Raw genomic sequence first — 24,562 nt, 5'->3', positions numbered from 1 at the left:
TTTAGAGAAAGGATGCCCATCCTCCATGTCCTCCCTTCTTGAGTCCAGCACCTGCCGGACATCTTGCCCAACAACTCCCATCAACCCCCACCAAGGATTCAACAAACCGGGGCTGATGGAAATCAGAGTCCCTAACACCCCAAGAGCAGGATCCTCCCAGGGAAAAAGACATCCGCAGAATCTTGAGGGATTTGCTCTCGAGTAAACCCCGATTCCCTGGGATTGGGGAAATGGCCAAAGACCATCATCAGAAAGAGAGAATTTTTCAAAAAAATCAAAATTAATCAACTGATCCCATTTTGCATGAGCCTCAGAACCCCGCAACTCTCTATAAAGTCAGTCTTTTCCTTCCTTAAAGACACATGGTGGTGCTGGAGAAAACCATCTCAGGCAATGATCTGTTTCGTTCTCTACTCCCCCCCCCCATCATCCATCTCTCTTTCATCTTCACAACAAGGAGTGGGGATTAATTAACCATTCCCTCTTGATTTCCCCCAAATCCGACCAGGAAAAAAACAAGTTTGAACAATCAGGTCCTCCCCAACCTCCTCCTCCTCCTCCTCCTCCTCCTCCTCCTCCTCCTCCTCCTCCTCCTCCTCCTTATTATTATTATTATTATTATTATTATTATTATTATTATTATTATTATTATTATTATTATTATTATTATTATTATTATTATTATTATTATTATTATTATTATTACAACCCCTAGCATGGGCTCCACTCTCCCTGTCTTCCTCCTCCCCCTCCACCCCAGAGGATGCCGGGAACAAAATGGAGCTGCCATGCATTCGGAGATCCAGTCTCCTCCTCCTCCTGCTGCCCGCTCCACCGCTACCGCCCCCCAGGCACACATGCCCCCCACATGCCCCTTGGAAAAAAAGAGGAAGAATTAAATAAAAACAACCCGAAATAACTAAGAAAGAGACTAGGCTTACCATACTGAAATCCAGCAGATCACTCAACTCTTTATCCGTTCCAGCCGCGGCCATTCTCTGTTGCTGGTTCATATTCCCACCGAGACAAGCCAGCTTCCGTCCCTTTTAATTTGGGGGTTTGGGGGGAGGAAAAGATGAGGGGAAGGGCAAAAGACCAGTTTTGGGGGGGTGTCATCGGGGAGGAGAAAAAGGAGGCCAGGAAGAGGGAGAAAGAGAGAGGTTTTTAAATGGAGGAACAAAGCCCAGCCTAGCAAAAACAAGGACAGCTTTTCTGTGATTTGCAGAGCTTTTTAAACAATCCCATTTCCTGCAAAAATAGCAAATAAACAGGCTTTCAAGGAGCAACAAGTGAATGATGTAAAACACACGCACACACAAAAATAAGTCTGGCCATCCCTTCGACACTCAAACAAATCACGGCTAGTAGGAAATGCTGAGGACCCAGGAGTTGTGGGGAAGAAAATTCAGATTTCTCAGACTTGAGCCACCTGTTGCTCTGGGTGCAAATTTGAAATACGGTAGATTTGAAAGAAATTTGAACCTGGAGATCTGCGAGGTCCTGGAAGGACCTTCCTACAACAACAAATGTTTGTTTAAAACTCCGAAATGCAAGATTTTTGGGGGAGGGATCATTTTAAGGCATCTTTTAATGCATTTTTTAAAAGTCTGTTTTCCTTGGCAAACGGGACTTTAAAACTCCCCCAAAGGAACTCTGCACTGAACACCAAGGGATGTTCACCCTTCATGGTGTCCCTCGTCTGCGTCTGTACAAAGAAACACAGAGTGGGAAAGTTACTTTTATTCCTTTCAGTGTCAGGAATTTTTTTTTTTAAAAAAAGGTCCTCCTGATTTGCTGCAATGCTGCCTTAGCTTGTTTCAAGAAAAAACCTAAACTAAACAGGAAAAAAAACTGGGTGGGGGGGCAGTGGTTTTAAGATTAAGAAGTTTATTCTAGGGCAGTCTGAACTTGTTACACCTTGCCTGTTACTTTTGTCTTACTTAGAAACCCAGAAAGCAGAGGCATAAAGCTTGGGGGTAAAAAAAAAAAAAATCTAAAATACCCTTTCAAAATAAGTTTTATTATAAACCCCAGTAAAGTACTGTAGCTTGGACTCTTAACTCGTTGCATTGCTTTTGAAATGTAACTTGGACACACTCTGGTTCCCCAAGAAGAACTAGTTGCTGTTGACTTGTAACTTGCAATGTGCAATTTCCAACTGGGGTGCCTGGTATTGAAGAGGGGCAAGATGGGAGGTCCCCTGTAAACCCCCGCCACAAGATGTGTTGGGAACCTTTTGCTCACGCTGGCTGGAAAATGGCAGATAAATAGAAAACTAGGCAAGCTCATGGAAAGGTTGTTTTTTTCCCAAAGACTCAGACAGGTGGGTAAAATCTAAAAGTACCAGAAACTGAGAGAATGGGGAAAGGGAACATGTTGGATCAAACCTTTTGCACCCCATGATCCCACAGCTGCAGAAACAGGCAGACTGAACAAGCGATCCATTCATTCCTAGCAAGACAAACTTACTCCCAAGTAGACACGCACAGTCTTGTGCCCACCTTCACTAGCCTGGCAGGAAGATACCCAACCAGGTGAGAAGACAAATGGCCCCTGCCAGTCTTGTGCTGGCTCCTCCTACTTCACCTCTGGCCCCACCTCATCTCCATAGCCCCACCTTCTGCCAGCAAATGACCCGGGAAATTCTGACCTCCATTCCAGCCAAAAAATGGACCTCGTGTCTACTCTATATTTTGCTTTTCAAGCGACATTAGTTCTGCCTCTTAAGGACCAAAACCACCACATTCGACAACCACACAAATGAATGGCAGGTATAAACAAGCTGGCCAAGCTTTATTCGACTTTGTTCGCCTTACACACCCGATTCAATGGCTCAGAAAAACATTTTCTCACTTGCTTTCCATTTTTAATCTCCTTTCACCTCCACGCCGGTCTTCTCTTACCTCTAAATGTTCTAGGATAACAACTCCCATCATGTTTAGTAAACCCAACCAGCAGGGAGAAATCATGGGAGTTTAAGTGCCAGACCTATGCCAGGAGAGTCAAAAACTGACCATGATCAGGGGATGTGGGTGAGAAAGTTTTCCAAGCGGACCCGTTTTGGCTCAAATCATATTATTTTCCCTACAAGTTGCTAGTCCACATTAACTAGACATGACAGTCAGAAGACAAGAAGGGATTGGGGGGGGGGTGATTTCCAGCATCAGATTCCTCTACACTCAACAGTAAATTTTGTTGTTGCTGGTGGGCCTTAATTTTTTGGAATACAGATTTAGTGCGGCAGTCCTAACTCTTCATGAAGGCATATAATCCCATGCGCAGTATTCTATGGAGCAGTGCCAGTCCAAACTGTGGGATTTACTCCTGAGTAAACACACTCTGGTTTGGCAACAAAAATAAATACACACAAACACGATCACATACTTTTGTCTTCATGATGTGCAAGTCATTCAGAAAGATGTAAGACGGCTGGGGGGTTGTTATTATATTATTACTCCTGTGACTATTATTATTGTTGATGAATTAATTTGTTTCCTGCTACAGTTTTCAAAGCTGCTCCTCTCATTTCCCCCAAAGCGCCACCCTAAGAAAAGGTCAAGGGACAACCCTGAGAAAGAATAAAATCCGGGGAATCCAACAGATTTGAGGCTGGATCCCAAATCATGAAATAATTTTGCTAAGTCCTTACAAAGGGCAGTTTAATTTCCATTCGACTTCCGCAGGATTCACGGGGGGGGGGGAGTAGAGGACAACCTGGGTGGTAGGGGTGGGGAAAATAAAATTATTTAATTTAAAATTATATGGAAACATAAACAATTATTTGAAATATACACTGTCTCCATCGTATCGGGGTGGGCCGTGAGTAAATGTCAAGAACCAGGGGCACTTAGAGAGAAATCTTCCTAAGGTACCAAAAAAAAATGTTTTATTCTATTTTATTTTGGAAAAAAAATCACCATTCACCCCTGTAGGAATGAGAGGGGAGAGGTACAAAGCAGAATTTGGCTTTTGGAGGGGTGGGTCAAATCCAATGAAATTTGAAGATTTAAGCATGCCACTGAAATGCTGAAAAAAAATTGTGTGTGTTTTTAAGATGAACCTGCAGCCTTGCAGTCTCTCAGCTGGAGTGGGGGGGGGGAAGCCTCTCTTGAATTAAATGGAATTAAATGTAAACCCCTGCCCCCCTCCCTCTCCGGTAACTTGGAAAAATTAAAAAGGGAGGAAAAGAAGGGGGGGGGAAATTTAAGTGGAGTAGGGCGGCACTTTCAAGAGGAACAGATCGGTTTCAGGGCTAGCTTCTGGCGGATGGGAAAGCCACGAAAGGCCTTCTCCAGCAATGAAGGGGGGGGGGGCTTGGTAGTACTTAGCAAAGCGGGGGAGAAAAAAAACCCATCCAAAAGAGCACTCCCCCCCCCCAGCACAGCACTGGGGTGGGGGAAAGGCACCTACTGCACAGATCCAGGATTAAAACCTGCAAAGGGTGGGCTGTTCTCTTTTTTTAAATTAATCCTCATCTCAACATTTTAAAAAGGGTACTCAAACTCCCCCCCCCTTAGCAGGCAACTCACACAAATGTGGGGCGTCCCTGCTTTTAGACCTAGCCCCCTCTCCCTTAACTAGACTTTTTTTCGGGGGAGTTTCCCGGGTGCGAAATTTGGCAAAAAAAAAAAAAAAGCTTGAACAGGACAAAGACTTGCCTGCCTGCCTGCCTCCCTCCCCCTTCCTCCTCTTTCTTTTCCCCACTTTTCCCCCTCCTTCCCCCACTTTTTAGGGGGAAAAAAGAATCCAGACAAGCGTTCTATCCCAGTGCAACTTAACACACACAGAAAGAACTCCACACAAAGCAAAGTCCATGTTGCGTGCGTGGGGGGAGTGCAGTCCTGGCCTCGTGTAAAGGCAGGAAAAGTTTCAAGACACACAAAGCTGGTCCAGCAGCTGTGTCTCCTTTCCCTACACACACACACACACTGGATAACCACAGCTTTTAGGACTACGGGGAAAAAACCCATGTTATTTCTTGCCCTCCCCCCCCCCCACTAGTTCCAGCAGACAAGGAATTCCTTATCCGCGAACAGCTGCTGTCTACGACTCCGGCTCCCCCCCTCAGACCCCAATCCATGGGTTCCCCCTTCCTCAATAAGGCAAGAAAAAGACCCTAAAATTTGGGGGAAATGGACTAGCCGGCTTCCCCCACGTGGATCACAAAAGGCAGAATGGTCCCTAAACAAAGAATCACCAAGTTCATATCGGATACAGACCAGCCTCAAAGTAGAAAATTTGTAGTAAGGCCAGGACGAAACAGAAAACCAGGCAGAGGGAAATGCTTTTACACACACCTCCAAGGTCCGGACAGAAACCCCAGCCGGGTGTGTAAGCTGCGTGGACACACACACACAACACAACATAAAAACGGGTTTATTTTTGGTCTAGGGCCTTTGTGGAAGGCCGATGTGTAACCTAAAAGGGGGGATCCCAAATTTGAAATTAGGAGACTCAACTTTTATCTTTCGTTCTCTGCTAAAGCAGAATTTTAAAAAAGAGATGGTTGTTGATGCCATTTTAGAGTGGAAAAGAAGATAAACAAAGTCAAGTCAACTTCAGGCAGTAAGTTTTTAACCAGCCACCCCCCACATTAATAAACACACACACACACACACACACACACACACACACACACAAACCCCAAACAATTCTGCTTTGCACTAAATGACCAAATAAACACATTAAAAGGAGGGGAAAAACAAAAACACGGGGGGCAGCACACAAACACACAAAACACCCCCTTATTATTATAATTTAGCCTAGCTATATTTTTAATTTAGGCCCAGAAAACTTTCTTTCTGATTTCATTCAAAAGTAGCCACAAAGCAGAAGGGGAAGGAAAAGTGCAAACCAGAAAAAGGGTGACATGGGGGTGGGGTGGGGACAGACAGCAACATCCCATAATTTTGCTCTAGGCCATATCTCCCCCCCCACATCTCCACACAAACGTTAACACACACACACACACACACACACACACACACACACACAAGGTGGGTAACAAAAAGACTTCCCAGAGGAAGCTAGGATACAGAAAGAAATCCATGCAGAACATTTCAAGATTAAATTTAGGGGGAGTTTAGGTTTTACCCCCACTTTTTCTGGTGGGGGAGAGGTTAAGGAAAGGGAGAGAGCCCCTTTTCCTGAAAAAAAAAAGCTTTTTCCAATTTTAAACCACTTACAAATAAAATCAAAACCATCATCTTAGAACTGCAGAGCGGAATGAAGCTTATGGAACACGGGAGGGGGGTGGAGATCTAGGAATAGCCCCCAAATTATGGAAAATTTGATAGGGGGCCAGAGAGAAAAGAAGAAAATAGACCAAAAATAGGGGATTTCGGAAAGGGATCATGATGTAACCACCTCTATCCACTTAGGAGTCTTCTGTTCTCTGGTCCTCCTGTGTCCCCACACCACCCCCCCAAATGTGATGGGAAAACTGAAACTCTTGAGGGGGGGCAGAGGGGGTTTCTCAAAAGCAGGCCTCTGGAACCCCCTGGAATTTTTGGTTCCCCAAAATAAAAGCCACCCAAGAAGGTGGCTCGAAATGTAAAACTTCTGGTTCTGGAGATGGGGCAGCCAGGAAAAGCCAACTTCCTAGGTCAAGCTTGCTACCCCCCACTGGAAAAAAATAATAATTCTCAACCACCCTTTTTTTCTCTCTCTCCCCCAACAAAAACCTACCAATGTTGGACCTGTTGGCGCCTGGAGGGGCCTTCCGAAATGGGGGGAGGAGAGAAGCCTAGCCCCCCTCCCCTAAAAAAATTGGAAAAGGTCCCCAGGAGGTTTAAAGATTCGACTTGGAATTTGACTGCAGGGAAATGCACAACCATCAGAACTTCTCTCCCCCGTCACAACACATAAAAACGAGTTTTCCCTCCTCCTAAAGAATAATAATGAAATAATCCTCCATGGTATGGGGAAATGGGGCGGGGGGCCCCCGCCAAACTCTCCCCCACTCCCAGCTCGACTTGGCGAAAGATCGACAGAAAGTAACTATCCAAGCTCCTTTCTCTCAATCGCGTACAAAAAGGGAGGGGGTGGGAAAGGGCCAGGGTGACCCTCTTTTTTCTTTTTCTTTTCTTTTTTTGCTTCCCATTCACTTTCACCCTCCTAAGTTTTTAACACCACTTCGGGGAGGGGGGACACCAGGGGAATGAGGAGACAACCCCCCCTCAGAAGCACAATTAGAGCAACACACCTAAACTTCAACCCACAAAAGAATTAAAGGGTACGAGTGAAGTCTTTGGGGGGTGCCCCTCTCGCCAAGAAGAAAATGGCCCCATGGAGAAGAGAGAGAGAAGTTTAAAAGGAGTTTTGCACCCCCCCCATTACTGTCAAGAGAACCTCCCCCAGATCTTAGCACCCCTTATTTTCTTTCCTCCCCCCAAAAAAACACACATAAGGTTCTTACCTGCTCAGTTTTGGGGGGCTCCGGTGGGAGGGAGGAGCGGCGGGGGGGCGTGGAGAAGGCGAAAGGGGGTGGGTTACATCCACACCACTTGAAGTAGGGGGGGAGCTTCCCGGGGCAGCAGCCGGCGAGGGGGTCCGGACCCCCCCTTTTCCAAAAAAATCAACTCACACACAAGCCCCCCCCTTCTTTGAAGCCTTCCTATTGTTCTCCGCAACAATGTGGCCAACAGCCGCCGCGGGACGGAAACGGCTCCCGAAAGGTAACGAAAGGAACGAGATTAAAAAAAAAAAAGAACGGCCCCCAAAAGGAATTTTTGTATAATAAAAAATAAAAAAGGAAAGGGAGGGGGGCCAAAAAAAGGGAAAGTCGGGGCTCCGAACGTTTGCTCCGCGCGCCTCTCTGGCCGGCGTCCGATTGGCCGCCCCAACGTTCGATCGGATGTTTTGCCTGTCCCTTTGATGTGGCCTCAACGTTCCATCCGCTCCCGGCGGAGTTTCAAGGAGCCCCAGAAGAGATCAAAAGAAAAGAAGTGGCGGTGCGGGGGGGGGGAGGGAAAAAACCGCTGCTTCTTTTGGGGGGGGATTTTTCCCCTCCCCTTTTAGGGGCTGCTCAGCGTTTGCTCCTCCGGTTCATGGTCTCGATCTCGGGCTGGGCTTCTTTTTTTTTCCCCCTTTCCTTTCTCTCTTCTTCCTCTCCTCCTTTGGCTTCTTTCTCCTCTCTTTTTTGTCTTCAGCTTCTCTCGCTCTCTGCCTCGCGCCCCCCTTCCCCGCCGCCCCGCCTGCTCTCCGGGGCTGTGGGACGGGCACCCCCTCTTTTCTTACCCCCCTCTTCTCCTCTCCTTCCACACACAGAAGCATCAGCAACTCTCTCCCCCTCTCTTTCTCCCCCCCTCCCAAAACTCCAGCACGCCTCCGACGGATCCTTCCGCCGCAGCGGCCATGGCTGAGCCCAGCGGCGCGCACACGCGCACAAACACGCGCGCGCGGGGGGGGAGTGGGGGGGAGAGAGTGAGATAAGTGGGGTTCCCTGTCTGCCCCCTCGAGTTTCCAGGCTCCCCTGAAGGAGAAAATGGGGGGGGGGAACGGATCGTTTTTAAGGAGGGTGTTTAAGCCTCCGCTATTCCCACCTCCATCCAAATACAGGTACTGTATGTACAGTATTTAGGAAGCCAAAAGGGGTACAGAAAAAAAAATGATAAACACTTAGATTTGAACCCACCCCCCTTCACCTAGGGCCCAGTTCTTTGGAAAGCCCGTGGTGAGGAAAGAAGAATTTTGGAGACTTTCCCACAAGCTTCCCCCCCCCCAATGGAAGTATTTGAGCAAGCAAGGAAGGGCAGAAGAAAATGAGAAATAATTTGGATTTTTAAAAATCATCCTTTCTCCTGTGCTCCCAGATTTTATACACTGAAGGCAAGGCGTGGGAGAGAGGAGGAGATGTTTGGGATTTTTGGGGGGGAGGGGGTCCCGGATTCCTCTTGTCCAGCTTCCCAATATTTGGGAAAGGGGAGAAAGATGGACTTGGGGGGAAGGGGATTTTAAAAACATACCCACCAACCTACTCAGGAACTGCCAGGTTGGCCTAGAAGGGAGAGGTGGTTCTTTGGGGGAAAATAAGGTCAGGAAGGACTCCAGAACCCATCAGGCCTAGCCAGCTTGGCTGATGGTCTGGAAGATAGGTGCTGTAGTCCCAATAGTAGTGACAGGGCTCCTTTTTGCCCTTATAGCTTCCCACCCCTTTAACGGGGGGGGGTGTTGTGTTCAGATTTTGGGCTTCACCCCGGCGTCCAGAGAGCAGTTCACTTTATACCCTATTAGGTAATATTGGTTAAAAACCCCACCATTTGCTCAGGAGGAAATCCTAAAAGAGTTACAGAAGAAGCAGGGCCCGTTTTTAAGGTTCTTTTACTCGGGACCCAGGTGTTTCCAGACTACAAGCCCTATAATCCTTAGCACAGCTAACGGGTCAAGCATTATGTGGTCTGGAGTCCCTCAAGTCACCTTCTTCCATTAGGTTGGGGAACTGAAGCAGGTGGGGTCTTTGTCCCTTTCTCTATTTTCCAGAACGTTTGCTTTTACAACTCCCTTCCTCTCCATACAGGCAGGCCTGATTTAGGGGCTGATGGGATGTGCAGTCCCCATATATCTGGTTAGCTAGACATGAACCCAGTCTAGTACTCCAAAGGCTCATGCTTAACAAAAAGTAAATCCTATTCTTGAGAAAGTCGCTCCTGTTTGGGGAGTCTGCATGGGTCATGGCAGCTGGGGGGAGATTGTATATGTAGTCCAAAAAAGCAGCTTCCTCAAAGGAAAAATCAGTGAGAAGAATGTTATAGATAGAATATGAAATCCAGATAGCCTAGCTGCTTTGTGCTTTTTAAAATAACAAAACGTCTACGTTTTAGTGAATATTTTTGAATTTCTCCTTTTTAAAAATGGTATTTTTATGCTAAGGAAACAGTATCGCTTTGAGGTGGACAGCATTTTAAAAATCCACATATTTTTAAATTGAGAGGGCGTGGTCTCTCAAAAGCGGGCGGAGCGAGGGCGGAGCCACGGCTGCAAACTGGATGGATTGGGACTATTTTCCGAGGCGGAGGGACATACGTCCAAGAGTTTGCAGTGAGCGAGGTAAAAAACGAGAGCGAGAGCAGCGTGACGAAATGGGAGCACCGGAGAGATGGAATGATAAGGCCGAAGGGCAAGATCCAATGGGAAGGCGCGGCCCTCTAGAGTAACAGGTGGATGGACCAATCAGAGCAGGACCCTTGGCTCTTGGACTCCCCGCCTCCTTGCTGATTGACGGCCTAACCCTGCGAGCCTCGCTTCGCCTACTGAGCAAAGGGGGAGGCCCTGCAGGCGGCTGCGGCGGGTGCGCTTTTTGGTTTGACGTCTCCTGCCCGCGCTCTATTCGAGCATTATATTGGTTGGCGCGGCTACTTGTGAAAACAATATGAGTTGGGAGGGGGAAGAACTAACCAAACTTGAAATAAATGCATTTTATCTTTTGGGATGGTAAATGTAATTAGTCCTCGAGAGGCGGAGAGTTTTATTATATTTTATTTTGAATTTTAAAAGCAGTATCTGACATTTGTCATTAGGGCAAATTTTCTGTTGAGCATTTTCTTCAGTCTTCAAAGAACTTGAAATTTTTTTTCCTGGTTGAGATGCATGTTTTCTAATTACTATTTAAATTTATTCTTTTTACCAGTACCATCTGAGTGGATGATTTTGAAGGACCACTGCTAATTCTTTACAAGATGCTTATGAACAAAGATGGAAACAAGGATGGGCTTCTTAATAGTCATTATAGGCAAGAGAAAGATTTCCTGTATGGAGAATGAGTGCAGGGAAATTGCCCCCCCCCCCAGGCAGACCACAGCTGCGATACAAGGATATCTGCAAGCGGGATCTGAAGGCCTTGGGAATGGACCTCAACAGATGGGAAACCTTGACCTCTGAGCCTTCAGCCTGGAGGCAGGCGGTGAATCACGACCTCTCCCAATTTGAAGAGACCCTTGTTCCGCAGGCCGAGGCAAAGAGGCAGTCCCGGAAGCAGCAAAACCAGGGAGCTGGACAGGGTACAGATTGTATTTGTCTTCAGTGTGGAAGAGATTGTCACTCTTGAATTGGCCTTTTCAGCCACACTAGATGCTGTTCCAAGTCCTCAATACAGAGCATGTTACCATAGTCTCTCGAGATTGATGGATGCCTAAGAACAGGTGAGGGGAAGGGCCTGGTGGACTCTGGTCCATAGGGTCACGACAAGACTCAATGACTAAACAACAAACAACAACAGGTGACTAAATTTGGGGGGGGGGGTTGGATTTACAGTGCCCAGAAATTTTGGAAAGAAAGGGGGGAAAATCAACAGCCAACTGTTTTTGATACACTGCTTTCCTCATTAAAGGCAGAGGAGCAGCATGCCTCTTGATAAGTTGGCAGCCCAAGATCTAAACAACAAAAACAGTAATAATAATTCAGAGCAAAGGGATGGCAAACTAGAAATCATTTTTTTCTCCACTTGCAGTGGAAAAACACGTATGAGCTTGCTCCATCATCCTCTCCACCTGCCCCCCAAAAAGTTGTTTCAGCATTTAGAAACCATCATCTCTCAGACTTTCCCAGACAGATCAGGCCTTTCAGCAGGAGACACGCTTTGTACTTTCAGTGGGGGCTGGCCCCAGCAAGGATGGCAAGCCACACTCTGGTACCCATCATCCCCGTTCTGCCGCATCCAGAAACCCAGCTGAATGGATTGGTGGGTCAGCTCTTCCTTTAACACCTGGGGTCAGGACTGTAAGGAACCAGCAAGCCTCCAAATCTAGGAAAAGGGATAGAAAAATAAACAGACACGCTCCCTGGACTTATTTACTTACCTCTTTTTTTAAAAAAAATTACCAATTTTGTTCTCTCTCTTTTAGTGGAAATCACTTTCTCCTCATTTACCCCCTCCCAGGTGATGTGGGGGGTGGGCTCACGAGCAGAGTGGGTGGGAAATAGTATCCTGTTGCCCTGATAGCCAAACACAGCTAGTTCGGGCTCTCTTGCACGAGCCAGCACCAGAGTCTCTCACTTCCTCCGAGGTTAAGATGGCTGTTGATGCATCGCCCAGAAAAAAAGGGGAGGCAGCCAGTTACATAACACACCACCTGCTAAAACTGGAAGGGGGGGTAGAAATGCACAATGAGCTCTCTACTTCATTCTCGGAACAACAACCCTGTAAGGAAGCTCAAGGAGGCAGAGAGAGAAAATCCGTGAGCAAGTGGGTTGACCGACCCAATCTTTCAGGATTTGACTCAGAAGAACTTGAACTCCGATCTGCTCTAGCTCACTGCACCGCTCCGAATACGGACAGTGACTCATCCAGAGTGAGGTCAGCAGACCTCCCGGCTGATTCCTTAAACCGAATTGACGCCAGGGAGGGTGGAGGGAGTGAAAGGGGTTTTTACAGGAAGTATTCCACTTTAAAAGAGAGGGGTGAGGGAGGAGGGAGCTGACAGAAAAGCCCTGTGCTATTCCAAGGAAGAAAAGGAGCAGGAAAATACCCATTTCTGAACAGCAAGGCTGGGGATGGTGACCATTCCCATCCGAGAAATATTTAAAACGCTCGCTTTCGCACCCATGACAAACCCTTCTGAAAACGTCCGCGACGCGATTAGAAACGCACTCATTTGTCAGGCATCTCTTTCCCCAGATGAAACACCCAGCCCTGGTATTTCTCTGATCCAGTATAGAGCTACCAATATACAAAGCCTCAACGAAAAGCTGGTATTTATTTAAAATGCTCTGTGGCTACACAAGGTTGCAAAGTCCCCCCCCCCCAAAAAAAACCCCATCCTCACTGCTCAGATAGACCGCTCCTGTTCCAAAGAGTTTCACATGTGCTGGAATGAGCCTTGGGATCTTCTTCTACTCTCCCTCCCCGCCTTCCACTCCCCTCTTGGCCGCAGTATTTGAGGAGCACAATGTGCTTCGCTGTGTTAGGCTGCAGGAATCGCGTTAGGACAATGCGAACATACCTGGGGCCCACGACCAATATTATTGGAGGGCCTCATCATAGCCAGTGGGGTGGGATGGTGCCATACCCTCTTTGGAAGGGTCACACGGCGCTATATCGAACACATCACAGCCAAGAGCAGTCTATCTTAAAAGGGGAGGAATGGGAAGATCTGGTTCAACTGGTGTACGAGGAATGGAGAGGATTGTTCCACGCCCACCAGGGCTGTGCCCTCTCACTCCCCTTTCCACATGCCGATTTCTGCCCTCTTTCTGGGCAGCTTGGTGGAATAAAAAACGTTTAGTCATCCGGTGAGCGAGGTGTCCTAAAATGTCTGTGGCTGAAATACCTCGGGGCTGACTTCTCTCTTCCTGGGACAGATGGCTGTTTTTCTGTTCCCCTCACCGCTCGGCAGGCAGGGCCCTTTTTCTCCGAAAGACGAACCTGGCCGGCTTCCATGGGGCCGCCGCAAAGATCCTTGGTGCCCCCGAGGCCATGAGGAAGATGCCCTTCTTCTTCCGTCGCCTGCACAAAAAAATAACAACTGAAGGAGCCACTCAAATTTTATTTCTGAGACAGTAATGGACATGCCTTGGGTCAGCGCATGGCGGCTTCCCCAGATTTACCGGCTGCGACCTCTGGAATCAGCCACCTGAGGAAAGGAGCGACTCCTTTAAGCCGGGAAAGGCAACAAATTAGTGAATCCAGCAAGCGACCGGAACTGGGCAAAGTAATACTCAAGGAACAGAATGTGCTTCACTGTGTTAGGCTGCAGGAATAGCATTCATAGGCTGGGCCCAAAGCTCCCTCAGGCCGCATTCAGATCCACCCAGGGGCCTTTTCTCTCGTCAATGGGGAAATAATGCAATTATAATCGTCCCAAGCCTGTTGTTGATTATGAACACATTTCCCCGCGGAAGAGTTTTGAACATCCACCCAGCAAAATTAATGAACCCTTTGTAGAAAGATGTAGGTAGGAAGGCAGATGGTCTCCCTGGAAAAGCCCCCTCTCTCTCTGCGCCTTAGGGAAGGATTTTTTATGGGCCAGACTTACGGGAACCGCAGAGCCTGCCTTCTAGAACCATCGTTCCCCACCTCGGGTCCCCAGATGTTCTTGGACTACAACGCCCAGAAGCCTTCACCCCTTGCTCTGCGGATCAGCATTTCTGGGAGTTGTTCGAGAACATCAGGTGGGGAGCCGTGGGTCGGGATGAACCAGGAGAACGTGGGGCCTCTCCTGCCACCATTCAAGAGGCAACCATGCGGTGGCTCTCGGAGGACATGCGGAGAGTTTGGTTCATTTCAGGCTCAGAGTCCGTGGGTGAGCAGCCTCTTCTGCCCCTCTTTCCTGGGTTCTTCCCCCCCCCCCGCAGGAGTGGGAAATTCGGGGTGTTGCAGGACCACAGCCCCAAGCCTCTCTCCCGCCACAGGTGGGCCTTCCACTCTTGTTCAGAACCTGGAATCCGCCCATCGCTCCATCCTTTGGAAATCAGAGGCCACTGCATCCTTAAAGCCAAAATCTGGGGAGAAAATTTGGCGAAGGTTTTGAGACTAAAAATAAAATTAAAAAAAAGCCTCTGGCGGCTTGATTAAAACACAGAAAGCAACCTGTATTTGGGACATAAGAGGGGGTTGGAAAGGGGAAACCCCCCTCCCCAAATACGTTGTTTCAGAAGGAGGGAAGCCTTAGACCAGTTTGGTTTTGGGTGGTGTCCCCCTCAAACCAGCAGGGTTGATTTTAGCATCCGCCCACGGGAAGGAAACCCTTCTCTGCTATCAAGACGTCGAGTTCAGGGTGGGGGAACTCTCCAGTGGATGGAAACATTGAATGAAAAGAGGCAGAGAGGGGGATGCGCTTACCGCCCACGCACCGAGGGCTGCCGGATATAACCCAGCAGGAAAAAAAGAGGTCCCACGTTCTCTGAAGAGTGGTGAAGCGGAGAGCGCCTACGGGGCCCATGCAACGTCACAGACGGGTTCCCGTAGGCGACCCTTGCCCAGATTTTAAGGACCTCAGGGGAGACTCTGCTCATTTCCCAGCTGCCATGGGAGGCCACCTCATATGTGTGATGGGGCCTCCTTGGTGCTTGCCCCCTGCAAGACTTCACAACCCCCTAGCCAAGCTGAGGGGTGGAGGGACCTCTTTTATGAGAAGGGCCCTCCAGTCAAGAACTAATTGACAGAGTTTAAGTGAGAGAGAGACAGACAGACAGAGAGAGAGAGAGAAAGAGAGAGAGAGAAGTAAAACTGGGGACTCCTGGGAGTCGTCCGTCCATGGTTAGTAGCATCTGGGCTCAGCTTCAGCCCAGGACACCCTAGTCAACTAGCCAACAGGTGATCGTTGGGTTCAAAATTTCACAACTGTTTCCAATTCTGCCTCCGGGCATTTAAAAAGGCATCAGTCTGGAGATCTAAATGAGCATCCCCGTCTTCTTCAAGAGGGTAACACAGTAGCCATATTACTACTTAACACCACTTCTGTTTTGTTGGTGAGACAGAAACGATTGTCCCATGACGGTTGGCCGATCGGGAGAGCAGGGACATTAGCAAGTCTTTGGCGCCAAGTCCCGAGTGCGAGTCTGGGTCTTTGGCACCAAGTCCCGAGTTTGAGTCTCTATTAAAAGCAAGCTCCCCCCCAAAAAAGGAGAGTGTGTGGGTTTTGAGTTGTGAGTTGAGTCTGAGTTCTTGAGAACAAAACCCCGAGGCGAGTCGCCTGTGCGACTTAAATCCGCCTTGACAGCAAGTCCCATGACTCAAGTCACCGTCCCTGTGTGAGGGTGATAGTTTTTGTTTTTAATTTGCAAAAAACAAAACAAAAACAGTAACGTTTCTAAGCACTGGTGGAGAGCACAGGTAAGGATCGCCAGGTGGACAACCACCAAACTGTCTCCAGCCCCCCAACGTCCCTTGGGTGATGAGTTAATTAGGATAGCGACTAAACAGCAACAAAGCCAGAGAGTTCCAGAAAAACATCTACTTCTGCTTCATTGACTACACAAAAGCCTTTGACTGTGTGGACCACAGCAAACTATGGCAAGTCCTTAAAGACATGGGAGTGCCTCACCACCTTATCTATCTCCTGAGAAACCTATATGTGGGACAGGAAGCAACAGTTAGAACTGGATATGGAACAACTGATTGGTTCAAAATTGGGAAAGGAGTACGACGAGGCTGTATATTTTCTCCCTGCTTATTTAACTTATATGCAGAATACATCATGTGAAAGGCCAGACTGGAGGAATCCCAAACCGGAATTAAGATTGCCGGAAGAAATATCAACAACCTCCGATATGCAGATGATACCACTCTGATGGCAGAAAGTGAGGAGGAATTAAAGAACCTCTTTATGAGGGTGAAAGAGGAGAACGAAAAAATGGTCTGAAGCGCAACATCAAAAAAACTAAGACAGATTTTACTGTCTTGGCTCCATGATCACTGCAGATGGTGACAGCAGCTATGAAATTAAAAGATGCCTGCATCTTGGGAGGAAAGCGATGACAAACCTAGACAGCATCTTCATAAGCAGAGACATCACCTTGCTGACAAAGGTCTACATCGTCAAAGCTATGATTTTTTTTCCAGTAGCGATGTGTGAAAGTGAGAGATGGATCATAAAGAAGGCTGACCGCCGAAGAATGGATGCTTTTGAATTGTGGTGCTGGAGGAGGCTCTTGAGAGTCCCCTGGACTGCAAAGAGAACAAACCTATCCATTCTGAAGGAAATCAACCCTGAGTGCTCACTGGAAGGACAGATCCTGAAGCTGAGGCTCCAATACTTTGGCCATCTCATGAGAAGAGAAGACTCCCTGGAAAAGACCCCGATGTTGGGAAAGTGTGAAGGCAAGAGGAGAAGGGGACGACAGAGGATGAGATGGCTGGACAGTGTCATGGAAGCGACCAACATGAATTTGACCCAATTCTGGGAGGCAGTGGAAGACAGGAGGGCCTGGCATGCTCTGGTCCATGGGGTCACGAAGAGTCGGACACGACTAAATGACTAAGCAAGAACAAGCGGCCGGCTGAAAACAAAGTTAGGGGATATACGCTTAGGGTTCACCCAGCCTGACAACCCAGTTTCTCCTTGTGGGCAATGCTGCGCCAGCTGTAATTAGAAATCCCACAACCCCGTGCAGGTGGCATTCCCCCCCCCCGACCCCGTGGGTTACCTCCCCTTCTCTCCGCGCGGCTGTTTCGCTTCTCTGAAGTTGGGGGAGAGAACGGTGTGTGGGTGGAGAGCATGCTGCGGCGCAGGAGCACCTCTAAATTTAGGTGTGGGCAACCCACCGGGTGGTAGGTGCCACCTTGCCAGAGAAGAAAGGAGAAGCGGCCGGGTGCCGTTGGGAGGAAAAGACTCTCGTTCTCCTTTCCTCCTTCGCTCATTCTGTTCCGTTATCTGAACAGAAATGAGCTTTTGCAACTGAAACGGTGAAGTCCAACAAGAAAAGATATAAACATACATGGCATTTTAAGCCATATTTTAACTAGACGCTCCAGGAAAGAGGAGCTAGTTTTAAACAAGCTGGCGTTCTTTTGGTTCTTTGTGGCCTAAAAGAGAAGCTTTTCCATGATTATCTATTGACATCGTCACGAGATAGGTCAAGTTTAGTGGGAGAGAGAAAGAAAGAGCTTTAAGGTAACCACTACCCTACACAAGGGTGGTGAGATACCCAATTTAATAGAGGGCAATTCCCTGTTATGAAAATTCTTGGCTAAAAAACCATAAGTAAAGAGATTAAAGACTTTGAAATCAACCGTCTCATCAGTTTTTAAGCTGGAAAGGCAGTATTCTTTGGTTTGGACCGTTTGCCTTTTTGTCAACATTTGCAAGGTGCAGTATCAGAATTGACCACTAGTGGGGACTAAAGGACATTTGTCTGTAACAAGAGGGCAAGGTGTAACTTGAGGAACTACCTGTGGGTTGGAGCTATGATGGTGGTGATCTTGAAAGCAAAAAGTGAAGCAAGAAGTTTCTTTTAAGATGTAACTTTGGAAAAGATGCATTGTCGCTTTCACCACCAAGATTAAATTTAGAGCAATGTGATGGAAGGGCTGGGAATTCTAGCCCGCCTCCAGACAAATAACAGTGATTATTTGTTTCAGAAGGATGTTCATGATCCAAAAGTCAAAACTTGGGCAGTTAATGAACCAAGGGTGTATCCCACCAAGAAGGAAAGGGGCTGGCCCTCATTGATCTAGCCAGCTGGCCCAATCGGGCCATGAGAAACAAAATCACCCTGGAAAGAAATGAAAAGAAATTTGTAACTTTTAGCTTCTTAACAGACAACTGGTCCTTATCATTGCTCCAACCATTCAAAGAATCCCCGTAGGCCTGTGTTATTAACTCATTGCAACGTTGGTAACTAGCAGGCCAGCAAAATATTTCCCGGGTCCCCCTAGTGTCCAGTTCCAATATTGCACCTTGGAAAAATCTCTGGACAAATGGCAGAAATCAAAGAAAGCTTCCTCTGGTGGGTTGATAAAAGCTGGCTGGCTTCCACTACATCAGGAACTTTTCCTTTTGTAGCCATGACCACCAGAGAGCAGAAAATATGGGGTTGGGTTGGGAGTCAGCTTTACTTTTCATAGGTCCTTTCCAACCAGATCGCCTTCCACCACTCCTGTGGGTCACAGTGTCCAGGCACTTTGGGGGTCCCCCAAACCCTTCCCTCACCCTTTTTCTTCCTTCACCATCTCAAGCCTGTTCCCCCCCCCTTGCCAAAGCACCCGAGCTGAGGGTCTTGGTCGCCTGCCTTCCTTCCTTCCCTCCCTTCCTCCCACCTTCTTTCTGCTTCTGACATTTGAAAAACGGCAGACTCAAGACGAGAGACGGCAGCTGCAAGGTGGCACCGCGCCAACCTCGCTCATTTTGAGCGAGGCTTCGCCTCTCGGCAGCACCGCACACAAACACACACACTCACATATGTTCACATGCAGCCTCAGATCAAACTGAGGAGTCAAACTGTCTCTGCAATCGAAATCTTCTGAACCGGTCCCCAAAGTTTGCAGCTTATCGGCTTTGGATCAGACATGACCCTCTTCCTTTCCTTCCTTTCCTTCCCTTTCCTTTCCTTCCTTTCCTTTCCTTCTTTCCTCCCTCCCACCCAACAGACCTAGAGTCTAGGCACAACCACCAAATAAAACCATCTACAAATGCCACATCTGTGTCCAGTCTTAAGTTTCTAGTCCACTGGTTTTTGACCCGACAGAATCCTAAACCCATCTCTCTCTCTTTTCTTCCTCGCTCCATTCCCCTCCTTTTCCCAATAGACACACACATTTCTAACACTGAGGGTTTAACTCGGGAGGGGGGGAACAGCTTCCCCTTTTCCCTAAGCTTGACCCCCAAAAAGCACCTAGAACGGGCAGAGAGAAGGATAGGAACCTCATCATGGATCGGCCAGAACATGCCCCCCTCATGACTTGGAAAGCCAAGTCACAGCCAGCTGTAGGTCTTGAGTCTCGGCCGCAGAGCGAGCTGGGAATAATTGTCAGTCATTTTTTTAGGTCTTTCCCATCAATCTCAGACTGTGTATCAGGAACAGCAACCATAACAACAAGCGTGTTGTTAAAAAAAGGCCTCAGAAAGGAGTCCGGATCCCATCCATTGTAGCCTCCTGGGGGAGGACGATGGGACTTGTAGCCAGCGCCGTTAGGAGGGGCCGATTTCACCTTGAGATAAACCCTAATATTAGTTTGCCTTTTTTAAATGAAGAGAACCCCTTTTGCTGAGCCATCAAACTCACCTCCCTCCGTATTCAGCTCTCCAGTGTGCCCTGGTCTTCAGAGAATCCTATGCCTTTGTATGCAATTAATCTTGTGTGCTCAATTTCCTGGCTGGCCCCTCTTTGGGGTCTCCGATGGGTCAATAGGGCCACCTCCACCTGGTTGCCCCATAGATATTCCAGGAGCCCCCTTTTTTTTATCCTGGCTAGCATTTCCGTTTGCCCCATAGGTGTTCCTTGCTCATGGCCACCCTGGGAAAAACACGCCACATCCGCACGACGCATTGGGACAGCTCTCGGTGCATACCACGACCAAGACATTCTCCGGACAGGAGGCTGGAGAATGTCTGTAGCCTCTGTAGTCTCCCATGCCCACTCTGAACCTTATGTGTCGGAGTGGGCAGGGGCCCTGGCACCCGGCGGCCAGGTGGGGGGCGGGAGAGGGGACGTTTTTCCTCAGCTCTCCTTTTGTATCTTACTTCCCACCTGGTAGAAGCACCAAACCATCGGCGCCATGGAATCCGAGTGGTTCACCGTGGTGGCACTACCCCCACCACTGTCCACCCCACAACCTTTATACAACCTTTCCAAAACTGAGCGCCCCCCATTTTGGGGTCTCTGTAGCTTGATCTTCCTTCAAGCCACCCTCAAGTGCGCCTGGCTGCTTTTTTTGTTCCCTGACAATAGAATTCATTATGATGGAAATATCCTCCTGAGGACTGGGGCTTAATTACCTCCTCATTTGCATTTTTGCATATTAATGACTGCAGTGCTGCTTTTTTTCTTTTTTTTCCTTTTTTGCTGCAGTGTTTTTCCAAGGCGGAGGGGGAGATTTTGAGAGAGGAGGAAGGAGACGAAGGAGGAGTTGGAGGTCTGGGTTCTTGTCTTCTAATCCTCCATTTTCTTTCCTTCTCAACGGGTGGCCCCATCATCAGCCCGATGACCAAAAGGACTGGCAAACACCTGCATGGGATTCAGGGAGGTTTTTCCTTACACCTTGAGGCCTTTATTTTTGTCCCATTAGCTCTTTTTGCAGGGTGACCCAAGACATTGACCCATAGGTTATACTTTATGATTGCCACCTGGACCTATATAGCTTCTCTTTACCACCTTATGCCAAGAAATTCTTACCTACAAATCTTTGATTTCTCCTGAACAAGTCCATAACCCCTCTGATGCTTCTTCAGTCTGGATCTCCACCTTAGATCTCCCAAAATGACACCTTTCATTCTCTCACACACAGAGAGAGACGGGACCCAGTCTGCCACCTTAAATAGACGTCTCCCATATAAGCCCATCTGCTTTTGGTTAGACCAGAGGGTTCAACCTTTGACGTTTCCTTTGAAATTTCTTCCCCAAAAGGATGTAGGTATTCAATTCATTTCGCACTGGCCTTTCTCCTAGCCCAGCACTATCCAACCTTGGGTGCTAGATCTTCTTGGACGACAACGTCCAGAAATCTTGGCCAGCACCGCGAGTCGTGATGGGCTTTCAGCCCAAGAACATCTGGGTGACGCAAGGGTAGGAACCACTGGTCTAGGTTCAAAAAAGCACCATCTGCAATCCCAATGTGTACCTCTGTATCCACGCCCTCTACCTCAATTCTCCATATATTGACCTGTTTTGTGGGAAAATAACATGGAAATGCCTTCCGGCAGAGAACACCCCTTCTATACTTAACATCAATCCCCACATGGATTTCATAGATTCATGATGAGGTTCTCAACTCATAAACCTGCTCTTTGGTTCCAGGTCGTCTCAGCGTTGGTCCCGAGGAGGCTCCTAGCCAGAGCAGGGGTGTCAGTCCCCACTCTGAAATTCTAGAAATGGGCAGTTTCCCTGATTGGAGCATAACCAACGAGAAAGTCTGAAACTCATACACAAAATGACCTTTATTCCACTTTAAATGACCTTGGGAATGGATTAGCCAAGACCACATCGTCTCCATCCTGGGCCGCTCCCATGTATGCTGCACTAGGATTCCTGATGGTTCCAGCCCATAGGGTCACTAGGTAGATGTTATGGACTTTGCACTCCAAAAGAGTGGGGTGGGACCTTCATTAGGGAAAGCAGGAGGGTGGGGATAGGTGGCATCTGGCCAAACATCTTGTAAGGGATCCGTCTACCCATTTATCATGAAGGCAGAGGGGAAGAGAGAGAGGAGGACATGAAATGGGTCTTGAAGGTCTTAGCAGACCGTGAGGAAACACGAGCCAACAGTGTGACATTGCAGCAAAAAAGGGCTATCATGATTCTAGGTCGCATCAGCAGAAGCATAGCCTCATCTAAATCAAGGGAGCGGAGAGTTCCCACTCTGTTCTGCTTTGGTAAAGCTTTACCAAATGTCCTGTATGCATTTTGCCCCCCAGTTGATGAACGCTCTCACCAAAACTGGATTGTTACCTCTACTGCAAGCAAGACCGTAGAGGAACACAGCTTCTCTTCAGGTTAATGAGGACTAGTTCCTTCGTTTGCTTTTTAAGAGACTAGCCCTAAATTTATATTCAAGATGTCCCAAGGTCTCCGTTCCAAAGAAAAAAGAAGAAAGCTCTGGCAAGGAGACACCCAAGAAGCTCCTGCCTGAGACAGACCAGTTAGTCCCAGTTTACGGGATGGTGGATTTTGCCACCCGTAGGTGGTGTCGAAACAGGTTCACAGAGCTGGGATTTGGCCTTTCAGGGAAATTTTTAGGCATAGCCGTAACCCAGGAGGGAAGGGTGACGCGGCCAAGCTGGGGCAAAAGGGGGCCGCGTCCCCCACCTTGGGCCCCATTGTTTGGCTTGCGGCCTTCATGGCTCGGGTGTCACAGTGTGTTACTTCCACTACATGAATCCCAACCGCAGTCTGGGATGAAGATGTCGAGAGAAAGGCAGAGAGGGGCCAGGAGAGGCTCGGACCACGTGGAATCTGGGCCGAGAATCCTCGGGGGGGGGGAAGGGGACACCGTCTCTGGTGGGGCCACCCGTTTGGGGGTGGGCTGCTTGACATCCCTCTGAAGATGCTATGAATCGAAGAACGCTCTAGGATATTTTGAAGGCGATGGTTTCCCCAAATCTCTGGGTTGGCAAGCTAGATGGATCTGCCCTTCACAGAGAGGATGGTGTGGGTCCCAAACACTTTTCTATAGAAAGTTTGGAGGCACCTGTTCCATCACAGGTACCCCACATCTTGACCTCCCTGTCCTAAATCCGCCCCCCCCCAAAAACCGCTCGAAAAACACAGATTTGGAAGAATAATACAATTAGAGCCCATGAGGGACAAAAATAATGCTTTTTTTCCCCTCCCACTTAAAATCTTAGAGCATCTACAGACCATGCATGGAGACCTTATGGTCTCAGAGAGAGAGAGAGAGAGAGAGAGAGAGAGAGAGAGAGAGAGAGAGATGCTGGCGCCACCTGCTGGCCATCATCTAGAATTACAGCTTTTTTGCTACAAAGTTTTATGGGTTCCGAAACTTTTAGGGGTAGGGTCTCTTTTCTCTCTCATTTAAAAAAGACGGCTTGTTCCTTATCATTTTTGCTGGCATCACAAAATAAAGGGATATTCTGGGGAAAAGATTCTCCTGCCGCCTCTTGAGTGACATAGTGTGGGACTGTCATAAATTTGTTAGTTTTTGGAGATGCTCACAATACACTCGGGGTTTTTGCTTTCCTGCACCTACCAGGCTAAAGGCAGCTCATATATATATATATTTCAGAAAAGCTTCTCCCTAAAGCAGAAAGGAAACAAAAAGAAAAATCGTGCAGTTTTTTGGGAATGTCCATAGATTTTGGGGCAAACTCCCTCCAAGTTCCAACTTGCCCTTAATCGGAGCCCCTACCTCAATATGCTATTTATTATCTATTGCTTGCAATTATTCCTTTCATTTTCTCCAACGAGCTCAGGAGAGTGTGCATACCTCTGCTCCCTGCCCCCCCTCCATAATAGCCTTTCAAGGTAGGCCAGGTAAGGAGAATGTGATCGAGCAAAGAACTGCAGAAAATGGCCTTAACCACTTGGCTGTCTATTATTTGATGTTGTTTGTTTTTTTGGATGGATGGATGGATGGTTGACCCACCTTTCTCTTCAAAAAGGACCCAAAGAGGCTTCCAACAATTAAAGGACAGTTTAGATTATATTTATTGATTCCATTAATTTTATTCTATTCCCTCGGTTGTTGCTATATTAGGTCACAGTGGTACCTCGCTAAATGATGACCCTGCTAAACGATGAATCCGCATGACTATGACTTTTTGTGATTGCTATAGCAATTCGCAAAACAGTAATTCCAATGGGGGATTTTCGCTGGACGTCGATTAGGTCCATGCTTTGTGAACCGTTTGTTCACAAGATGATGATTTTTTCGGCTCCACAAAATGGCTGCCCTGTCTTTTCTGGACCCATGCTTCACAGGGCAGCCATCTTTACAGCTGATCGGCACTCGCAAAATGGCTTCCCTATGGGCGATCTTCACTTGACAACAAGGTATTTTCCCCATTGGAACGCATTGAACCAGGTTTCAATGCATTCCAATGGGGAAAGGGTTTTCGCATGACGACAATTTCGTTAAACAGCGATTTTCCCGGGACGGATTATCGTCGTCATGTGGGGCACCACTGTACTTCATTGTCCATTGTCCAGAGAATTCCTTTGAATGCATCACGCAGAAGAGAACTTCCAACCAACCAACCAACCAATTGTCACCTTTGAGAGCCATAAAGATGAATGTTTATTTCTTTATTGAACTTATTGGAAGAGAAGAACCACATAAAGACCTCAGCAGCTTTCTTATACAGCAAATAGGGGGGGGGGGGATATTCTGCCTCTTGTATTAGCAGCTTATACCAACAAGGCAGCTGTTTCCATCCTTTTATGTTCTGCGCACTGACGGAAATGTGCCCAACTTAGCTTTGCAAACGTGGAGATACTCTCCAAAGTTGATGCA

General features: G+C 47.8%; 2 protein-coding genes across 15 annotated transcripts in view; one reads left to right on the top strand and one right to left on the bottom strand.

The window, feature by feature from the left end:
• Positions 1 to 8,339, bottom strand: part of TCF3 (transcription factor 3) — a 54,543-nt gene extending 46,204 nt beyond the window's left edge. For 13 of the 14 annotated variants that reach the window (XM_020780831.3, XM_020780835.3, XM_020780838.3 and 10 more), the window contains exons 1-2: positions 7,418 to 8,339; positions 942 to 1,043 (exon numbers count right to left, since the gene is read on the bottom strand). In XM_020780831.3, the coding sequence (XP_020636490.3) occupies positions 942 to 1,013 (72 nt within the window). In that variant the 5' untranslated portion in view covers positions 1,014 to 1,043; positions 7,418 to 8,339. The remainder of the gene's footprint in view (positions 1 to 941; positions 1,044 to 7,417) is intronic. The other variant, XM_020780836.3, reaches the window with a different exon arrangement.
• The window catches only part of MOB3A (MOB kinase activator 3A), a 337,768-nt gene that overhangs the window by 244,052 nt on the left and 69,154 nt on the right, over positions 1 to 24,562 (top strand). The gene's annotated exons all lie outside the window — the stretch shown is intronic.

The sequence above is a fragment of the Pogona vitticeps genome, chromosome 7, assembly GCF_051106095.1.
Source record: "Pogona vitticeps strain Pit_001003342236 chromosome 7, PviZW2.1, whole genome shotgun sequence".
Taxonomy (NCBI): domain Eukaryota; kingdom Metazoa; phylum Chordata; class Lepidosauria; order Squamata; family Agamidae; genus Pogona; species Pogona vitticeps.
The sequence above is the reverse complement of the archived record's forward strand: the minus strand, read 5'-3'. Positions and strand labels throughout refer to the sequence as shown.